This window comes from Falco cherrug, chromosome 8, assembly GCF_023634085.1.
Source record: "Falco cherrug isolate bFalChe1 chromosome 8, bFalChe1.pri, whole genome shotgun sequence".
Taxonomy (NCBI): domain Eukaryota; kingdom Metazoa; phylum Chordata; class Aves; order Falconiformes; family Falconidae; genus Falco; species Falco cherrug.
In genome coordinates, this window is record NC_073704.1 from 35,727,559 (window position 1) to 35,742,455 (window position 14,897).

General features: G+C 38.7%; 1 protein-coding gene across 2 annotated transcripts in view; it reads left to right on the top strand.

The window, feature by feature from the left end:
• MGAT5 (alpha-1,6-mannosylglycoprotein 6-beta-N-acetylglucosaminyltransferase) overlaps positions 1-14,897 on the top strand; it is a 133,171-nt gene that overhangs the window by 64,369 nt on the left and 53,905 nt on the right. For both annotated transcript variants that reach the window (XM_055718081.1, XM_055718083.1), the window contains 2 exons: positions 4,547-4,623; positions 6,112-6,201. In XM_055718081.1, coding sequence (XP_055574056.1) covers positions 4,547-4,623; positions 6,112-6,201 — 167 coding nt within the window. The remainder of the gene's footprint in view (positions 1-4,546; positions 4,624-6,111; positions 6,202-14,897) is intronic.

A 14,897-nucleotide genomic window follows, 5' to 3' on the forward strand; every position in this document is an offset into this window, starting at 1 on the left:
CAGAAATTTGTAATTCTTTGTACAGGTTCTGATCATTAAGGAAGAAAAAAGTTGGGAGGAGTGTTTCTCAACCTTGAACTCACACTGGCTATGGCCAAGAAGAAAGGGTATGGCTTTAGTACAAGTAGTAGTTGATTGGAACCATCAAAATTATTCACAGGTGAATTCAGACTTTTGCATTTAATTCTCAGGCTTATGTGTGGAAACCGGTATGTTCCCGTATTGACTTGGCCATTTCTGCAGGCAGTGTGTTGCTTTGGACAATCTCCTTGATGTAGATTTATTTCCAGTCAGATTACATCAGCTAGCTTCCTATTTGCAGATACAAAGGAAAGATTGGTTGTCTAGGGAGTACTCAGGTGGAACAGAGTTGCATTTCTCTGTTGCTTGTCCTGTTCCTTCACATTCATTTCCTCTGTGTGCGTATTTTGCTATGTTTTGTTCTGCCCTGGAGAACATATAAATTGTTTCATGGGACAGTTTATATTTAAGCCTTATAGCATTGCCTTCACTATGCTATTACCTGATTATTAGCTCTGAAAGTTGATCTGAGTGTTTGGGATAGATCCACGGTAAGGCTGCATGGGAAGATGGAGTGGGGAGCTGGTGAGTGTGTGAAGCATCTTCAGAGTCTGCAATGGTGGAAAAAGGATGTTAACATATTTGAGGAAGGTGAGTCCTTGAGGTGTTTACTGTTGCTGGCAAGGAGGGGGAGAGATGTCAGATACTCTTGGAGATACTTCTAGAGACGTTAATACTTCACCAAGCATTTTCACATGATTAGAGGTGATAAAGGTGGGCTTCAGTGTTCTGTGTTCCTTATACATATAGATTATCCTGGAGAGAGCACTTTGTTTGCGTGTAAATCATCCCAGTGGAAGAGCAAGAGTGGGACTGCTCTGGAAAAGCCCTAGTGCAGCTGAGCACAGGAGAGACCCAAAGCCTGAGAAAATCTGTAGCTTGTGCTGACATAAATGTCTGGCTCTTGCTTTTTACTTCTTCGAATGGGCAGGAACAGAAAGAGCTGGGAGGGCTGACTTTCTGCTTGGAAAGTGTCTGTATGCAGTACTGCTGCTCATCTGATCTGTTGAAGTGTATGGCTGGTGCAGTATGTGACTGTTGGAAGAAGGTGATTTTTATTCTTACAAGTAGATCATGGAAATACAGGGATCCTGTGAAACCTTGTGAACAATGGACAGGAGCAAACACCACTGCCCATCGACAGAAACACATTTGCATGCAGAAAATGTGTTTATGCATGACAAAAGCAAACATCTCTAGATTACAGTGTGTGTTTACCAAAAATGAGACTATTGTTTGTGTTTTGTGTTTTTTCTCTACCCTACTGTTCTTTGACAGGTCACAAGATAGCCATGAAAATGTGCAATATGGTGTAAGTGATACACTAGGCACACTAGGTATTTGTGCTGTAAAATAAAGAATTATAGCTTGTGCTTATGTATCATCCTGTACTTAAAAGGACTTCAGAAGAAGACAGGGTTTGCTTGACTAACCCTCTGAGGTGGAACATCATCATATGATAGCATAGTTAGCTTGAGATAGAAAACATTTTTTATGTTTTTTTATTTTAAATGACAAAGTTCATGGATCCTTCATGTTGGCAAGCTGTATTTTCCAGTCAACAGAAAGGTCAGAAGAACAGATAAGGAACTGAAGAGGTAGCGTCAAGTCTAAGGAGGAATGACCATCTTGCAGAGGAAGATCATTTAGCCCAGAGCAAAGCAGTGCAAAGGCTGCATGTTACGCTTTTAAGTGGCTTTGCTAGGCTGTGCCAGCAGCACCTCCTGCAGTTGCAGCCCCTGGGGGACTGTCATTCCCACCTCTGTTTTGCTTCCTCTGTAGTGCCAATCAAAACATTGTTCCTGATTTCAATTAATACTCTTGGGCAAGAGCTGTTTTAACTGATTCTGTATCAGTGATTCAACCAAAAGTCAAATGAGTGGTAGTGCATGGTGATCAGTGAGTTGTGACTGAGGAAGAATACCCTGTAAGAAAGCACTGTTGCAGAGGAAAAGATATGTGGAAATGCATGTTGAATACCATTAATAATACCTGTTCTTTAAGGGTTTAATAATTTTCTCTTACCTTTCTGAAAATTGCTTATTACAGGTTGGTATTTAGTACAGTAACTATGTATATAGTAACTATAAGGGGAAGGAAAAAAATTTTGAACGTGGCAAGTGTAACTTGTTCAAATGCAACTGAAATTGATAGGAAGACTTGTTTGATTGAATGGGATTGCCCAGGGATGCAGAATTTTCAACCCTAAGTTCAGTATGATGCTGAAGGTAAAATTTTCCCTGTGGTTGAACTACATCTCTGATGTATCAGATATTTCAGATGACTTTTATGTTTTAGGAAGATTTGAATTTCACATGCCTTATGAAAAGCTCTGTACTTCACTTTCTATTCAGGCTTATGAGTTTGTAAGTAAAAAAAAAAAAAAAAAAAGAAAAAAAAAAAAGAAGAAAGCCCACAGTTTAGATCATAAAGCTCTTCTAATGGCATTATATTGATTAGTGAAAATTACCATAGTTTTAACCGTGCCTCTCTTGGGTTTAAGGTAGGTTTGTTACTGTTTGATTCCAAGTGCTGATTTTAGTGTGATTCACATGGAAGGTCTGATTCCTGAACTGTAGTGAAACAAAAAGTCCTATTGTTATGTAGCTGTACTGACTGAACTGAAAACATCCTTTGAAATTGTTGATATCTGTATGCAAGCTGCTGAAAGGTCTAGAGAGCAAGTCTTACAAGGGGTGGTGGAGGGAACTGGGGTTGTTTAGCCTGGAGAAAAGGAGGCTGAGGGGAGACCTTGTTGCTCCTGAAAAGAAGGTTGTAGCCAGGTGGGGGTTAGTCTCTTCTCCCAAGTAAGAAGTGACAGGACAAGAGGAAATGGCCTCAAGTTGTGCCAGGGAAGGTTTAGATTGGATATTACGAAAAATTTCCTCACTGAAAGGGTTGTTAGGCTGACCAGGGAAGTGGCTGAGTCACCATAACTGGAGTTATTTAGAAGGCTTGTCGATGTGGCACTTAGGGACATAGTTTAGTGGTGGGCTTGGCAGCACTAGGTTAACAGTTGGACTCAATGATCTTACAGGTCTTTTCCAACCTAAAAGATTCTATGGTTGTGTATTCTTACTTGGAACAGAAATTAGAGCCGTAGATACTAGTGGTCTAGTCTGCAAGAATCCTATAAGGATAACAAGTTAGGGAGAATAGTTTGAAAGTGCTCATTGATTTGAAATTACAAAGTCATCTTAAAAACTACTTTGCTTCAGTGTTATTGTCATTGGCAGTACAGCTCAGTTTGTCAAATTACTACTGCTGCAGAAATTGCCAAATAAGTGTCGTCTTCCTGGCATGATTATTTTTTCTCTATCCGCTCCATTTTGCAATGCTTCACCACATTTCAAGTTTTATCTTTAAAAGAAACTATTTACCAAAAAATGGAAAATATTCAGGTATATCAGGAGATGGGTTTTGTATATAATACAATGTTCTAACTTTATCCACTGATCTTGTCACTACTGTATTCTAACATTGCAGCCTTTTTTCTTTTTTTCTGAGATCTCAACAATTAGCATATGCTGGGTGAAGTTGTGCACTGTAATTGCCATAGCATGAACTGTTCCTAGGTTGATGGATGGCTGGGTTTAATGATCTTGATTCTTGCCCATGGGAAAAATCAGAAATAATGCAAGTATAATTTAGATAATTCTGGGACGAACTACCTAAATTGAAAACCTTATCGTCTGCTGCCTTTGGCAAGAATCTCTTCACCATGTTAATATTTTTTCTTGCCTTAAAGGCCTGCATTGGAGAGTTCTTCTAAGTTCTTAGAAGAAAGTCCCATCCTGGAGTTGATGTGATAATGTCATTTAAAGCTGCTCCTTTTTCCATGGCTCCATGGGCTGGAAGTGTTGCTCTGTATTACACTCCTTAATGTGTTTCAAAAATCTAGAATGATAAAATATTAAAATAGGCAAAAAAAGAAAAAAATTCTTGGGAGGCCATAGGAAATATTTTTCATGAGATGTGATGTAGTGCTACACAGTTTTAATAAATGTTGCAGTATGATCTGTTTTTTACTTGAGTCTTATGGCAAGTTTCAGATCATAGGTATTAGATAAAGTGGTAACAGAAATTAAAAAACTAGGTTTTATGTTTAAAAACAATATACATCTTAAAAATGTTTAACAATTGGAAACAAGTTGTTGCCATTTAGTAATTTTTAAGCACACTTTGATTAGGAAGATATTTTGTGATTAGCTTAATTTTTAAGTCATCATAGTCCAATTTTTGTAATTGAGCACTTTTACTGCAAGTCAGAGTTGAAATCTGTGCAACTGTTTCCTTCTATAGTCAAAAAAGAGCACACTGAGTTTTAATGTTATAACAAATATTACACAGTAGGACTCTCCGATCAATCTGGATGACAGATCCATGAAAACAAAAGGAAGGATTCATTAGGCTATCTGTCAGAACTGTAAAATGTAATTCAGTTAGGGTCTATGTTTCTCTTTAGATCTCATAAATGGAGCCCAAGAACAGTGTGAATTGCCTCCTATGGATGGTTTTCCTCACTGTGAAGGGAAAATAAAGGTAAGTGAACTGCTTTTAATCTTATTATATGTGTTCTGTTGAAACCTGAATGTGAAAGAGGTCACTACTCGGACAGTGGTGTAAAACAGGAACAATTGGGTCAAAAAAGAGGTTATGTAGGAGTGTGTACCACTACAGCATGGCTCACCTCAAGCCTTTAATACTACTGATGCAGAGAAATAAAATCGCATCCTATTAAGACAGGAATAAAATGCTATTTTATATTAAAATGCTATACTTAATAAAATGCCTCATTATTTGAATGTTGTCTTGTTATTCAGAAACTTTATTCTCCTTTTCGCAATGCCCTGGTTTCTTCCCCGGTATGAGTCATTCCCCTACCCCAGGACTGGGATTCTGTGTGTACCTTAATCCAGCCCTTTCTGTGTTTCAGCAAGACGTTTGTTTATACTACTTTCCCCTCTTTGGCAAGAGCTCTGTCCAATTTCTCCCTTCCCCTTTTCTGTTAAAAGCATTCTGCCTCTTCTGCTTACAGGCTAGGGACTGCACTAAGTGTGTAACCAGAACTTTGGAGTTCAGTGTTGACTCTACATAAATCCTATATTTTACTAATAATGCAGTTGGAAAGGCCAAGTAATGAAAGCAGTCAGGCTTTGGTTGGAAAGGAAAAAACAAATAAACACCACCACCACCACCCCCAAAAAACAAACAAACAAAACCAAAACCCCACACCCAAAACCTGGAAAAGACTTGCAGAGATTGAGGGTTTTGAGTTTGGTTGTTTTTTTCCTCCAAGATACATTTCAAATGTAAGGATACTGTTTCAGTAGTGGGGGACAAAAATAAAGTAGCTAGACACTTAAATATCATTATTCAGTATTACAATTAATTTCTGGAAAAGGAATAACTACCAAAGTATGTGTGAAATTATGTTGCCTTTTCCTCTAGATAAAATTCTTAGACAATAGTATTTGAAAGAAATATCTGTACGTTTTAAATCTCTGGTCTGTTTTGATCCATATTGACAAACTGGCTGCATAGTGGCTATGTAATACATTATTAGAACATTAAAATATGAATTTAAATTTATTACTTGCTTCTGCAGAAATGGCAGATTCTTGGCAAAATCAGGCAGATTTCAATCTTGGTAACTGAAATGATCTGTTAAATTCCAGAGCGAGTGTAACACGGGGGTGATGGGGGTGTGCAATGCAGTCAACTCCAGCCACACCCATGTTTCTGGATCTTGATTATATTCTCTTTTTGATATTTGTCTCTGCTTGCCTGGCTACCAGTTTATACAAACAATACTCCCATTTGGTATGTAGTTACTTCCCCAACATAGCTGAATGCAGATGCGGTATGCTGCAAAATAAAATTCCTTTTTTGTTACTTGGTGATTTTTATCTAGTTGAGTATAGTTGCTTGCAGCTTTCCTCTGTCATTCCTGAATTCAATGTGAAATAGTATTAAGAGTTATTTACATGGTACTTAAACCTAACAGGCTGTGTTTCTGTTCTGTTACAGTGGATGAAAGATATGTGGCGATCGGATCCCTGTTATGCAAGTTACGGTGTAGATGGGTCCACATGCTCCTTTTTTATTTACCTCAGTGAGGTCAGTAATCTTTTAATCTGCAGAAAGGGAACATCATAGTGCCATGTTTTTCGTAACTGCAAACTTTTCTCAAAAGAAATCATAACTTTCTTCAGAAAAATTCCATAAAGAGCAAAAAGCTATTAAAACAGAATTATTATGAAGTGTGTTGCTATTATTCCTAAGTCTTCCAGGGGGTTCTAGCCTGGAGAATTCTAACATTTATAATTGAGGTGATGTAAGCAGCAACTCTCCAGGGAATCCATCCTAGGTATCCTCTTAAACGGAAGTGTGAAGCTCAGTCAAAGATCCTTGCCTCTGAACACTTTTTCTGTTCCTTTCAATATAGCTCCTGAGGTAGTAGCAGGGAGGCATTTTAGGAGAGGCATTTGGGAAGTGGAACCAGGTTGTATGTCCTCCTAAGCAGTGTGGCCACTTCTGTGGAGTGGCCACTGCTTGGAGACTGTTCATGAATTGTGGAGTCGGTTAAGAGAAAATAAAAATATCTGAAAGTCATGGTTTTGAGTGAAGTTGGACATATATTAGCTAAATCTTTCAGTACCTGTGGGAACGAAAGACCCAGTTTTGTACACGGCTGAGTAACATGTCTGCCCTGGTGTTCTTTGTATAGACTTTCTCTTCCCTGGGTAATACTTGTTTTCCAAAAATGAATTTTGTCAATCACTTATTATGAGCTCTATTACTGGCTTGTTGTTTGTGTGCCAGGAACAGTCAGGTGTATTTGACCTCTTCTTTCTTATTAGATAAATTTTGGTAACTTATGGCAACTGACCTTGGAAGTAGCATTGATATCTATTGCCTTACTGTTTGTAAAGAATTGCAAGAGCCAAAGTGGCTGCAGAATCACAAACTAATACTGATTTTACAGTTTCTGCAGGATTGGGGGGTGGGGCTTGGTTTTTAAATTACTTATCTGGAGATTGTCTCCTTCTCTGGAGACATTCAAACCCCACCTGGACATGATCCTGTGCAACCTGCTGTAGGAGAACCTGCTTTTAGCAAGGGGGTGGACTAGATGATCTCCAGAGGTCCCTTCTAACCCTGACCCTTCTGTGATGAAAACAGTAAGTCTGTTTTATAAGTAACCTGGTTGTAATGAAAGCAGGTTCTGTTAATTTATTCAGTTGACTGTCACTGAACTTCTGGAGTCATTGCTTGAAGCAGCAGTAATAGTTGAATGCATATCCAAAACATGTATCTGAAGAAATAAAAAAGGCTGGGTTGAATCACAAATTTGACTCATTCCATTGCTAGTACCGAGTGTTTTATTTATGGGCTATAAAGCTGGGGAAGGAAAAGACACAGCATGACTATATTATTTATCCTGTTATTTATCATAGAATCTGGAAATAGGGTTTCGTAATCATCTAAGGTCGGTCTAAGTTTCTACTAAAAGGTTACATTTTAGCATGAAGTAGGTATGTTTGCACATTAGTATTCTGTCAACAAGCAGGTGCTTCATGTTTTTTATGCAGATGTATCTTAAAAATTAAGATGCATGTCAAGTGAATGTGAGAATCTAATATTCTTAAATGACATTTGTTACCTGGTATTTCTGTTAAATCACAGTATTTTCTGTGACAATCTTCCGTGATCATCAGTCTTGAAAACTCAGTTGATGCAGTTAGCTTTTTCATAATTGATCTTTCAGCTCATCCTGATGGCAGAATTCAAGCAGATGTACAGAGGCCAAAGGGTTGTTTTTTCACAGGTCTAGGGGTCTGAAATTTTTCTTTAAGCAACTATATTGAATTTGGGCAACTTCTCATTTCATGACGGAACAACAATATAATTAGTCTATGTGTATATTGGGTAACTTCAGACAAAGGTCTTGTACTTTTTTTTTTAAGAAGTGTTTTCCCATGACAGAATGTAAAACTAATATTGGGTGAGCGCATGTTATTAACCTTGAGTTTAAATTTGGCATTCTTAATCCTATGATTAATTCCATGATTAATGCCCAGAAGCAGAGGTTGAAAGCTTAAATGTTTGCGAATGCAAGCATGAAATGAAATTTTAACAACACTACAATGATGTGGATTTATGAGGTGTGTTGGCTGCTCAGGATAACTTGGAAATGCTGTTGCGAGAGTAATTTGTCAAAATGGACAGTGATGAAGAGTTGACAGTTTATAGTATGGTTGCACAGCTGAATGATAAATGTGTCCACAGAGCTCTCAAGTCAAAACTGCTGATTTAAAATACTAAAATGCATTAGGGTACTGGAAGGGTATTGCTGTTGAGATTTTTCTTTTTTACTCTGAGGTTACGGTGTAGGAGTAAGATGGTTGCATGCACATGCTCTGTTTGAAAAGGCAATGTATGCATCAAATTATGCACAAACTTGGTTTGAAAAGACAGACCATGCATACTTTTGCTCTTTAAACTCTACAATCTAGTGACAGGCACTTGTGCTCTTTCCATACTCTTTTGGGATCTACGTTTTTCTTCCAAAGCAGTTCAGTTAGGATATTATGTTATGCTCTTCTAGCAGTCTTCATAATACTATTTTAAACTTGTAAACAAAGGAGCCCGAAATACTACATTTTGGTGCCTAATATGGGTCAGAACCACAGAGACACAAAGTAACTTGCCCACAGTTTATGCAGAGGTTTAGAAACAAAGCTACTTTGGGTATCTGTCATGTGCCCTTGTTATGTTTCCACCATGTGTGTCTGCAGCACAGAAACAGCACATTCAAAATCCACACGGCCCTGAGTCTTTTCTTCTGAAGAACCTGCACAAGTGCAAGTGTTGGCACTTCTGCCTCCCCTGGTTTGCTTTGGATGGCACTTCTGCAGGACCCTAAGAACAGTTAGCTGAACAGCTCTTCCACTTCCCTTCCCTTGCCTTGGCTGCTTGAGCAGAATGGGGGGCAAGTGTTGTAGCAGAAGGAAAGCCAGAAGCAATCCAGCAAATTCGGGCTTATGTTTTGGTTTTTTTTATTTAAAGCTGTCCCATGTACAGACATGCAGATAAAGCTGCTAGAATTTTCGCACTTCTATCTTGCTGTTTTGCTGCAGGCACCGGATCACTCCTGGTGGATGATACGCAGCTGTGCAGTCATTGTAACACTAATTGTGCGGGAGCCTTTGAAGGCTGGAGAAGACACAAATGGCCTAAATAGAAAAACTAGACTTACTTTCTCTTAAATAACAGAGCAAGACAGATAGTAGAAGTAGCAAAAATTGAAAAGCAAGTTAAGCTAACTCTAAGGTTTCTGGATAGTTGGGGCTTGTTTCCATTTAACCATGATAGAAACTTGCCCATTGAGAAGAGTTATTTCCTTTTAAACTTAGCATTTAGTTATGAAAAAGCCAGTTGTTTAACACTGTAGAATCACTGGCACAGTTATACATTTCATGGATGGCATTGCCTCTGGGGAGAAATGTGAAAAAATTAATTTCTAGACAGTACAAAAATATATTTCACTGCAGAATGTCAGTTTGCAGCTGAAGAATGAAGCTTTTAAAAATATCTTCTAGAAAATGAATTTTTCACACTGTTTCCCAGCTTAAAAAAAAAAATAAAATCTGGAGGGGTCTTATCACTCCTTCATCTAGATATGTATGTGCTTTCTCTGAGAAGACTGACTTGCACAGGAGTGGGACTGCTGCTGTGGCTGCTGGTCAGCCAGAAGCTGTGACACAAGTTACTACTGCTCAGGGGTTATTATATAGGTGCTTACCTGCTGGAGCTGGGCAGATCTCATTAAAATCCCAGACTTTGGATCTCCAGCTTGCATTTCAGGTGTGAATGTAATTTTTGGTACCCATCTTGGAAGTGGATCCAATGCTTCAAAAGACTAAAACTGTTTCAAAGACCAATCTTTGAGACTCTTGTAGCTTTTGCACGTATACCACTAGAGAGAATTCGTTCTTTCAGTCCTTCAGACTTGATGGAAACAGAATGCATCGTTTGATTGCAGGAGTATTTTTCTTTACAGTTCCTTTTACTTTGAGGGATAAAGCAGAAAAATGCAAACTGAAGGTGATTTTGAATGTGCCTTTCTTTCCAGAATGCAAGCTGTAGTCTGCAGCACATTTTAGTGAAAACACCTGGGAATCATAATTAAAGTTCCTCAAATCCTTGTGGTTTTGCTAGTTTACTGCAGTTTGCTCACATCTGTGTGGAAGTCCCCTTTCCACAGCTTTTGCTGTATGTGTAAGCTATATTTCTGACATTAGCTGAGTTAATGTTTTGCATTTCTTCAATGCAATGTAACATCAAACCAACTTCTTTGAATTCTATGCAATTACTCAAAAAATTGACAAAAATGGTATTGTCTGAAACATAAAGCAGAAAAAAACTGGAACTATTTAGTCATCTCACATGTGTTCCTGAGAAATTGAAATGCTAATGATAGCCAACACTTTGTCCCCAAATCATCCATTAGTGTATTGGCCTGGCTTTGGGCTGTTTGGGCTCAATTACCTTTTCTATTTATGTGACTTTAAACTAGGATTTTTCTGTCTTGTTGGAAAAGGAGTAGATGCCTGTGTAAAAGAGGAATCATTTAGTGCACATTACTGAAGTTAGATAAGAGACCATTTGTTGACTGATTTCTATGTATAAAATGCCATGTTGCAGTGTCACTGTGGCTGCAGGTACCTAACAGTCAACGTTTGAGTTTTCCTTTGGAAACAACCAAATCTGAAGTTACCTGTGCACTCCTCCATTTCACTAAACAGGCAGGCAGGCATCTGGAACACTGCAGATTTTGTAGCACCTTCAAAATGACTTCCTATCACCGAAGAAAAGCTAAACAAAATATAGGTTTTACAGCTTCTAGAGGAGCTGAGAAAGTCACCTTCCCAATGGGAGCAGCTCTTTCACATTGAATTTTCAAATGGATTTTCTAAGTGAACATTATGAAATCTCTGCCTGCCTTGGTACTGCCCAGTAAATTTAAAGGTACACATTCTTTCACCAGATATTGCAGCACTCAGTGTTTTTTTTTATTTCCCACTGTGGGACTGGCATAAGATATTTAACAGCAGCACTTCACCATGGATAGAGGTACACTAAGCAATAATGCTGTTCATCTGATGTGCAAAGAAAGTTGCTTTAGTTTCCCTGTAAATGGGCTGCACCTGCCTTTTGGAAGGATCCAAAATGAAGGTTGTCCCAGGTGTTTAGAGAGAGCACCCTTCAGCTTCTGCTTTATTAAACTCCTGCTGTGACTCCTTAAAAGCATAAAAGACTTCCTGAAATTTTGGATGTGGAGGGCTCTGGCACAGTATGCTTTCATTCAGTTTGGAAGATGTTCAGACTACGCCAGTGCTATAGATGTTTGCCAGGTTCTTATAATTGCTTGAGTTACTTCCTCTGTAATATAGTCAGGTGCTGCAGTCTTGACATCCATTCAGTCTCATTGTGTTTCTGAGGAAGAGTTGCTGGAAAAGATAACCTGCAAAGCTTGTATAAAACACACTCTTCAAATTTCTTATGTTTGGGTTTTGATTCTGTTTTTTTCATGTTAACTCACCAGTAAGCTACATGAGCTTAAAGTTACAGTGAGCCTGGATTGTCTGTGATAAGAAACTCGAATTCAGTTTAAGCAGAATTTAGGCATCCACACCGTAAAGCAGTTCGGAACACTGACTTTTCACTTACATCAAGAATCACGTAGGGCTTAAATTTTGAACTTCTAATTTACCATGCAAGCTAAGGTTATGGAGCTAGACAGTGCTGTGTCTGCTGCGATTTGAAAACAAGCAGGGAACACTTGACTTCTCAGGTGGACCTAGTTTCTTGAGCATGATCCAAGACTACCTAATGCATTTGATTGGTATTGAATTCAACACTAGGTGCAGGAGGCACCGCTGGTCTTATTAAAAAATTATGGCAATACAAAGATCAATACAGTGTGTTCTGAATAACAGCTTAGTGTTTATGCACTCATAGTGTTTCAGACTCATCCAAAAAATGTCAGTCTTCAAATCTGCAGTTGCTGCTTTCCAACAGTCGTCTTTAACTGATAATCTGTAGTCTTGATACTACATCCTTCCTATTAAACCATGTACATGACATTGTAATGGTTGCTGCAGAGAGAATAAGCTAGAGAAAGACTTTTAACTCAGTGACAGGAACGTTGTCCTGGAAAGGGGGAAGAGAAGTCCTGGTTCCTTCTTCAGAGACAACTTCTGTGTTTTGTCTTAAATGATCAAAATAAATGCATAAACAAGCAGGATCCAAACAAACACTTCCGTCCTCCTTCTCCTTGCTGAGACTTAGGGCTTATTGCATGTGGCTATTCTGTACCTAAACAAATACAAAGCTTAAGTATTTGCATATCTCTAAAGTGGATCTAGATGAGGTCTCCATCAGTGATATCAAAATCCTTTCTTTCATCATTGCTGATGACAGAGAGAAGTTGCATGTAAATGGAACAATACCAGATTTGTAAATGCATACTGCAGCCTTAGCACATGCTATGTCATTTCCCTGTTTATAATCATTACGTACGTGTCTATACACACATTTGTATGTTTACCACACACTTTTTTTCTCCCCATTGTACATGTTATTTAATAACAGATATTCTTGGCCCAGGACAACTTATGCTTTAAATGCCGTTGCATTTTCTGCAAACTTTTTAGTTATGAGTTAACCAAAGTAGGGTCCCTACCCCCATCACCCTGTTCTGTATTAGGAACTTCCAGAAAATGTGTTGCAAAACACAAGTTCTCTTCACATTCCCTGCCCTATCATGTCGCTGTTGAGACGGACACAACACACAACGGATTGTGCCCAAAGGGCCCCGTTTATTGTTCTAACAAGCCTTTTTATATATTTCTTAAGAATAGGTGTCTATACATGGTTGGTTCACTCACAGACCATCAGTTCACGACTGGGTGGCCTTTTCTTTGCTACATCTTAGACACACTTCTACTTGGCACATCTGGCGGCTCCTTATCTTGTTGGCTCAGCTCTTCTCAGGACTTTCCCAGGCTCTTCAAGGATACACGAGTATCTGTTCAAGGCTAAAGTTAAGCTCTCATTCCGATCCTTCGGACCAGCTGAGGTTTCCCACACAATCTCTGTCTCTCCTTGGTCATTTCAGTGAAAGTTGATAGGCTTTCATTAAGCAATGTGGGAGCAAGGGGAGAAAAATAAGTTCAAGGCACCAGGTGTTTTCACAGAGGTTGCATCACTGCTGGTGCTGATTTGTCACACAAGATGGGGGAGACTGAAGATTTCCCCTCAAGTCAATATGAGCAGTTGTAGACTTTTCCTTGCCTTTTGTTCTCCCACATCTATATTTGGAAGTTAGTACTTACAGAACTAAAACCTGACTTGTACTTATCTTACATCTATAAGTCTGAGAAAAATGGATTAAGTTTTCACTGGTATTTGCTGGGAAAAAGGTCATTTCATGAGCATCCTCCTGCATTTCCCAATAACTATAGCACCCACCTTTGCTTTCAAAGAAGTTCCCATGGCAGTGGTTAATAGTCCAAATCTGAGACAAGCAGGTGCAGAACTTGTTCAGAAAGTATGGATATGACTAGAGCTGCTGTTGTGGGCCATATTTCGGTCATGCAAAGCAACTAGGAAAATAACTTAACCACTTGGATTTCATATTTAGTTATAGGTATCCTTACGAGAAACCCTGAAGCAATTACAAACAAAAAACCTCTTTCTAGGTCATCTAAAGTTCTCATGAAACTGTAGGTCCAGCCAAAAGTTGCAGTTAGTAGTTTCTAGGCTTAAAGGTGAAAGTCTGCGTGTTCTGGACAGGACGTATTGAAGTGTGCAGTTTGAATTTGAATATTGGTGTGCTGGGGGCAAGAGAGGAAGGCCCAGTAATGAAACAGCAAGGGAAAGAGCAGAAAGTCATTGTCTTGAAAAAGACCAGTAGTACAGTTATTTAAATTATTTGCAATGGAAATAGTATGTGTACTGTGCTACTGTGTGTCATTATGTGGGGCTAAATAGAGAGGAACATAAAGGTTATTTTGCTACTCATCTGGATTAGTGCAAACTGTTGCTTTTAATTCTGACACAAAATATTGAGTACTGTTTTGTACAGGATTTTTAGGCAGTCTTTACTGAGGCTTTGTACCACTGTAGACCTTAATTTTACATAGTGCAATGCAAAAACAGTTAACTGGAAGCTTTTTACCTGAAATACACGTAAAAATGCAATTGCTGTGGTTTTTGAGGAAAGCAGCGATACAACTGAGCAGCCCACTAGATATCTTGTATAAGTAACATCAAGTCAGCAGTGGTTTTTAATTTTGCAGTAGAAGCCTGTCAGTGCTATTGTTTCCTTTTCCAATAGTTCTACAGAGTCTGTCTCTGAAATCTTCAGTATCTTGTGTAGCTGTGTAGGTTGAAACCCCTCTCCCTTTCACCAGATCGTATATAGACTGTTGGTCATCTGTTGTTCTCACTGAACAGGGAAGCAAGAACCCAGAGATGGAGAGAAATATTTCTGTTCCCTCTGAAAACCTTGTTTTTCTTGGAGGTGTGATATTTCTGGAGTACTGGGTACCTCTAAATAAAGGTGATACGACTTGTGTAGATTTTCCTGCTGTAGTTTTTGACTTCTTCCTTCTTTGCTCTGTATCTACCTGATAATATCTATTACAATCTAAAAATGTCTTAGGTGCATGAACTTCAGTGTTGAGTGTTTGTGCGTTCTGCCCTCTGCCATCACTGTAATCATATTTGATTTTCCTCTCAGTTTC